The sequence below is a fragment of the Ptychodera flava genome, chromosome 8, assembly GCF_041260155.1.
Source record: "Ptychodera flava strain L36383 chromosome 8, AS_Pfla_20210202, whole genome shotgun sequence".
In the NCBI taxonomy this organism is placed as follows: Eukaryota; Metazoa; Hemichordata; class Enteropneusta; family Ptychoderidae; genus Ptychodera; species Ptychodera flava.
The window spans coordinates 37,747,815-37,755,161 of NC_091935.1; the positions used below are offsets into that span (position 1 = coordinate 37,747,815).

Below are 7,347 nucleotides of genomic sequence, written 5' to 3' on the forward strand. Positions count from 1 at the left end.
CAACTGTACTTCCTTGACAAACTATTAAATATTTCTATATAACAGGTACGAATGTAGATCTCCGTCCGGTTGCTTTGACATCAGTGGAGATGAATGTTGTTTATATTTTAAAGCCTTTATCGACCCATTGCAATTTGCCTAAAGGCAAATACTAGTAAACTGACGAGGCAATCTTATTGGTTCTTACAACACCTTTGCAAGAGAGATCATCGACGAAAGAACTGAATTGCATATATTTATTTTCTTAAGTGTCAGAAAAGCAAAGAAATACATGGGCCTACAAATGAAATTATATAATATGGGAATCAGAAATTAATGAAATAAAAACGCTAGCCTGCTGCAAATGGACAACTTTTGATTTTATAATTGTGTTTCCTTGTACACGATATGTTCGTTCCCATTTACTCTCTCATTCAGCAAACCGATGTTTTCGTGTAGTATGAAAAAAAACATAATCTGACTTTTACAATGACAGAAAAATTTCTGCAAAATTAAACAGCTACATTTCATTTGCCCTAATTCCTCTTCGCAGCGCCTGTACTCCTAAAGTTCCTATTTACTGCCCTCTACGGTACTATAACTTCTAAAAGCCCTTCTAGGTTTTCCCTATCACTGAATTCTACAAGGCATACATTTTACGAAAGGAAAAGCATATGACAGTCACTTGTTGAATCCGTATACATGGAGCTACTCATCTGGTCTAAACTCATGCAAAGCATTTATCTTTTTCACCTTCAAATTGTTCGATGGATTTTAAAAAATCAAGGCCTTCAGTTATGACGTGTTTTCCTAGGGGGAAAAAGCGGTCACCTGGCACAGGGTCCTGGTGAAATTGCTGAGAGGCTCAAGAATTTGTAAAGTCAACTTATCCGAGTTACGAAGGTATTTGTGAGGACAACACGGGTCGTATCTTCATTTCTGTGGATTTGAGGGAGTAATAATACCCCTTCCACGCCTTCCAGTTGACCCCATCGGCACCCGATGTATGCTCTCCCTTCAGATACTGGCCGTTCAGGTTAGAGTAGTGACAATCATGGTACCACCAGGCACCTTTATATTGCGATGCACAATTGGATGTCTGGTGGCTGTCGTTGTCTCTGTCAAATGTGCTGAAGTTATGGTCTGAATGTGAGCTGAAAGAATCGCCTGCAAAATAAGTTTACAAGTTGTTCGTAACTTGACAGGAATGTCCAATGTAAGAGAGCATGCTTTGTGAGAGACGGGTGTATTGGTGTCCAATCCATGCCAACATTACTACTTTCTATTTTGATATTCTGAATTCAATTTTACAATTCAACATTCTTTTTTTTCTGAATTCAATTTTACGACTCAACATTTCTCTCGACTTTCTGAATTCATATTCATACTCCACTTAAGATTCTACTACTCGACGTCCTACTTCATCATTTAACATAACAAAACCTTATTTCGCTTTGGAAATGCCAATGCCTATCACGAAGATTGAATCGTTTGAATGCATATTCGCGCAAGAAGAATTCAATCGTAGAGAATTAGGATTTTGCAGAATTGGAATTCTTCATGTTAGAGCGACCTCTATCGCTTTTCATTACTTTCGACAAAGAATTAGATACAGGTATCGATCTCGCTCATGAAACCTTCAGAACCTTATCCATAGCTCTTCTGAAGATGTCCTTTGATTTGTGATTGTCCTTGTACAGTTCCATGTATTTTTCACGATTTGAATTATTCTGTTTCTACAAGTTGCCGGAACTGCAAATCAGCTCGACGGAAAGCATAGATAGCCGTACTTTCATATGTTCTATTTTTAAGCAGACCAATTTAGCTGTTTACCTGACGAGCCAGAGTATTCTCCAACGACAAGTTTATATTTACTGAACTCATCGCCAACTCGGAAATACCCGTACAGGGCAAAGGCAGTATTTCCGTCCATGTCCTGCATATCAACACGCAATTGGTAGTTTCTCTGGTTGGTTAAGCGGAAAAGCTTGTCATTGCCCAGCCAGAATTCAGCGTTGACGTTACCAAAGCCATTCTTATAGGCGCCCCAGTTTCGGTAGAAGTCCATGCTGCCATCGCTGCGACGTTGGAATACCTGAGAAGAGAGTTGATCACAGGGGCTCGTTGGCTGGACAGTCTTCAATGGCACTCTGCCCTCTGAAGTACTATATGAAGTGTACCAGAGCGTACAGAACGGACATGGGTGTCTGACTACTACCCAGACAACAAGCGCCTGTGAATCTACATGTGAGAGGCTGATGGGAGCTTCTTCGGTACCAGCTGATGAATAGTTTTCATTCACGTACACACACTTGCATGTGATTAAATAAGCAACATGATGTGTTTCAGTTCATGGACCTCCCTGGGAGCTTTCAAATACAGGATGGGCGTTGTTTGAAGGAGAATGATACTGGGATGTGGGACAATAATATACTTTTAAGAAAGATTTCACGCATTTATGAGAGCGCTTTTTGAAAACAATTTTTTTCGACAGATTCACACATTTTGAAAGACTAGAGAGTTTATTTTCAACTTCCTCCCCAAAAGTGTTGGTTCTTTCGTTGACATATAATATGCGAATCATGTATGTAAGGAAAACATTTGATTGTTTCGATCAATCAAACAGGGGTACAGTCAGTGTTTCTGTGCAATGTTTTATGCGTCTGTCACAAACTTGACATCTCTTACCGTCCATCCACCGCTATCCGTTTCCATGTCACAATACACCCGGAAATCCGTCATGTCATCATCCGGTTGTATGGCGTAACTACCGCTTGTTGAATGGCCGGCTTGAAGTATATCGTAACAGTCGCGTTTGTGGATGTCTGGTGGTACAAAAAAAACGCGTTTGTTGTAAGTTTTTGGGGACTGCACGCGTCGTTTGGAACTCCCAAAATATATTTTAGTATGAAGTAACAGCAAGTCATTCCATGATATGTGCATCAATATTTATCTAATCTCCCTTCAATGGTTTGACGTTTTAAAAAATGTAATAAACCAAAATATGGATGAGGAAAGAGGTGAACATAGCAGGAAATTGTTTCATCCACTGATACTTCAGATCAACTAGTACTGTCGAATGCTACAAACTTTAAAATGGTTGATTGTTGAAGAAAATCGGTGAATTTTGCGAAGTTAATGATGGTTGACTGAGATTACGTACGGCATATATATACACTGTGTGAAAGTGTGTTATGGGTAGATGTCCTTGTCACGGGCTTTCGACTCAATGCAAGCAAACTGTAAAACCGACTGTTCTATTGCATCAGTGGCGGTTTTACGGTTTGCTTGCATTGAGTCGAAAGCCTGTGGTCCTCGTATGTACGCAACACTTACCGCGATCTTTTTTGTTGTCTTCGAGGGATTGGCTGATATCCGCAATACTCCGCTGCAAAGCTGACGTTGTCACCTCAACACGATTCAATGTATCGACAACTTCACGCATCGTCTGATTTTCCGAACAGTCTGGAGCGTTGAGGGTAATGTGATTTTGGGGGCTGCAGACCATTCCGCGGGACGGCGTCATTGTAGAGGCCGGTCTCGCGTTTTGACCTTCGCAAACTGGGAAATTTGGAAACACTACTAGAATGAGTATTGAACTTACGGTAAAAAATAACATGGTCAATGCTGATATTCACACACAAGTTACACTCTTGTAAACGTAACGCAGAGTTGAATATACTGATGTTCCCGGTGCTTTAGATGAGCAGTTTGATAAGACCCGGATGTAAGGGACTCAAAGCTTTCCGGGTTCTTGAATCCGGATAGTATGCCAACGGAGATGGTAGATAGGATGTAGAGTTACCATTGTACACAGATTACGATGCCGAAATATGCTAATTATGGAATGCCGAACAAAGTAAATTTCGATATGTCTAAAACAAGAACACAACTTGTGGTTTTTGTGACTAGCTTTCCCTTGCAATTGTTCACGACGCATTGGACTTGCAGGACTCATCATGTATGTATGTATATAAGTGTTATAATTGAATGTATTACTCAGCAGGGTTCTCAAAAATTTTTGAAGTAGGCGAAAATTCAGAAAAGTAGGCGGTTAGCTTCTGTGTGCAACCAGTTCCCTGGGCGGGCGGGGGGGGGGGGGAGACAGTTCTGAGCAATTTCATGCATTCTTATACAGTGTATAAAAGGCTATTCCAACATACACACAGGGGGGGAGGGTGTAAGGGAGGGGTCCCCTCCCTGTGTGCAAGAAATTTTTAAAATTTGAAGACATTTTGGAGTAATTTCATGCATTATTGTACTGTATGAAAGACCATTTCAGCATGAGAGTGTTAAGGATTATTTTTAAATTGAAGACATTTCTGAGCAATGGCAAGAAATTTTTAAATTTTGAAGACATTTGGAGTAATTTTATGCATTCTTGTACAATATTAAAGACCATTTCAGAATACAGAATAATCATTATCATTGCCAATTACAACATGTTTTCAAGGGATAAAGTTTAAAAAGTCAGAAAAATTAATTTGATATCACTCGGGCCTGTCAACTGCATTCAGTTAACAAGGATAATAGCAAAATTTCACCAGACTGTTGTGTAGAATTATGTTTAGCTCATGACTTGAACAAACATTTTGAAATACATCATAGAATGGGGCCTAGGGTTTTCATAACCCAGATAACGATCCGCTAGAATCCTGACCAGCCTGGCTGTACAGAGTGTTTTACTGATTTAAATAAACTTGATTGAAGATACAGTAAAATCAAAGAGTTTATTCAATTCAATGAATTATAGGAACACAATTTTCAGTGATTTTAATTCACTGTACTAATTTCACAATAAAACGAATCCGCGAGCTGATTATTGATTTTTTTGCTGATGTTGAATATAATTGAAAAAGAGAGCTAAATTTCAGTGTTCATGTTTGATAAAACCTCAAACTAACGACACTGAACGCCAGCCTGTACTACACCGTGTGTGTACAAAGCACCGGTAGTCAATTGTAACACAGTACACACAACGCGATATCGGTCGACCTGAAATTTGACACTGTGATCGACGTAGCGTTTCAAAAGTACGAAAAGTGAGACCAAGTAATATTTTGTTTATTAAGATTTGATCTAAACCTCCCAAAACCAACAGACAAAGTCAGAAAATCAAAGTTTTCAAGCGTCGACTTTTTCTTCCGCGATGCACACAACCACACGGCCCCTCCACAAAACGCGATGTCGATCGACTTGAGTTGACATCGTGATCGACCATGGATAGATTGACGTGGCGTTTCGAAAGTATGAAAAATGAGACTCAGTAACTTGTGGTCGCTTTAGATTTGATCAAAAACCTACCAAAACCCATCAGGCTAGGCCCTACTCTTACGCAGAAAACCAAAGCTCTCAAGCGTCGACTTTCTCTTCCGCGTTTGAGCGAAACAAAAGTCGGCTTCATTCGGAAATGGTCGGCTATTCGCGGGCATAACGTAATTGTATGTTAGTCCAATTTTCGGCTATACCCGATGTGAACGTCGGAATAATTCGGGCTGTGATCGGGCGAGCGAGGTTCACCTCGAGAGCGATTCCCAGTCACGGTGTACAGTACAACACGTTCGCTGATCGCGGTACCACAGTGATAGCAACAAGTTCACCGCGTAAATTGCTAGACTACATATAGCCACATCGGCACTTCTGAAATATTATCTGCGGCTTGCAAGACCACCAAAAAAATCTAATTATTGTTATCAAAACCAGAATTTCCGGGCCAGAGAGCGAAACAGTGCTGAAAAGTAGCCGGCCAAAATACGAAAGTAGCCGGTCAATTTGGCCGGCATCCGGCTAAAAATGAACACGCTGAAATTACTCTGTCTGCCTGAAGATGTTCGTGCGTAGATTTACGGGGGGGGGGGGCAAATTTAAAAACTCCTTGTAATCAGCGGGCGGGGAGAAAAGTCAATTTTTACAATGGATGGGACAGAACTTTCAGTTTTTACAGGGGGTTGGGAGAAAATTACCAGCGATGCGTAAATAGGTAGAGGGTGAGGAATACCGTGGTTGATAGAACTTCTCATCCTAGACATATTTCAAAAATGATGCTGTGACGGGATTTTTTTTACTCTCATTTTTTTTAATCTTCAATCAACAACATGGAAAAAAACATGAAAACAACATAGGAATGCACACAGAGATAAATGCACAGCAGTGTACGTTGCTCTATTATTTTTGTATAGCAACAGTGCTGCGGTTTGACTTTTAGTGCAGCAATGCAGAGTTTTGACAGTATAACAGTGACATATGCGTACAGTTCCGAATGGAATGTTAGTGTCAATTATTTTGTTTACGGTTCTGTTTTATACAGCACTGTTTTATGCATTATCGTTCGCGTTTTTTTGCGTTCCTTTTTTTGTATTTTATTTCCTCATGAGCAGAAAAAAGGTTGACACGGCGGGTCTGATTTGACGCGCATGAGGATGAGAAACAAAGAAACAAATTTTTCTTGGCCTGAGGCAAAATAAATAAATAAATAAATAATTTTTTTCTTGTTCTTGGGTGGATTCAAAAATGATGCGGTCATGTTAATTTCTTTTGTTTTCTTTTTGGGGTAAATAAAATATAGCCAATCCCCCAGGGGGAATACAAATATAGTCAACATAAAGTGAAATGGCTGCCACTGAAGAAACATACCTGCGGAACATTTCAGGACATTTATCGAACATATCAAGTGGTCCATAACATGAATCCACACATAGATAATATATCCTGGGATATAAACCCGTGACTTAAAAAAGTCGTGACGCGCATGACAGGAAACAAAACACTCTTTTTGGCCTAATAGTCAGGTAAGTAATACACTGAACACAGATATATATATATATATATATATATATATATATATATATATATATATATATATATATATATATATATATATATATATATATATATATCATTGTACTCTATTGTTTTCAAATCCCCGAAAAAGTTGCCTTGGTAAATAACTGATGAACACCTAGGATATTATGATGATGTTAAAACTTATTTCTTTGCTGTATATTAATTGTTATAAACTAATCCTGCTGTTGTCATATCTTCATCATTCATATGACACAATCATAGAGAACCCATAATGATCTATTGCTTGCACTTGTATGACGTTACTTTACACCATTGCTGTACTTATTTCCATCCGAGTGAATTTAAACTGTTTAACTACTTCTGACTATACACACACACACACACACACACACACACACACACACACACACACAATATATATATATATATATATATATATATATATATATATATATATATAAGCTTATAGTGATAGATAAATAGTGGCATAAATGAAATGTACACATGGGAATACGTGCGTCTAGTGGACAATGGGGAATTTCAGTGGAGGAGAGAGGGCATTGT

General features: G+C 39.0%; 1 protein-coding gene across 1 annotated transcript; it reads right to left on the minus strand.

The window, feature by feature from the left end:
- Positions 1–222: 222 nt before the first annotated feature.
- Positions 223–3,735, minus strand: LOC139139251 (techylectin-5A-like). Its single transcript, XM_070708095.1, has 4 exons — positions 3,316–3,735; positions 2,668–2,804; positions 1,813–2,074; positions 223–1,146 (listed from the first exon to the last, which is right to left on the minus strand). The coding sequence occupies exons 1-4, from the start codon at positions 3,596–3,598 to the stop codon at positions 875–877; spliced, it is 954 nt and encodes a 317-aa protein (XP_070564196.1). The 5' UTR covers positions 3,599–3,735; the 3' UTR covers positions 223–874.
- Between the last annotated feature and the right edge of the window lie 3,612 nt (positions 3,736–7,347).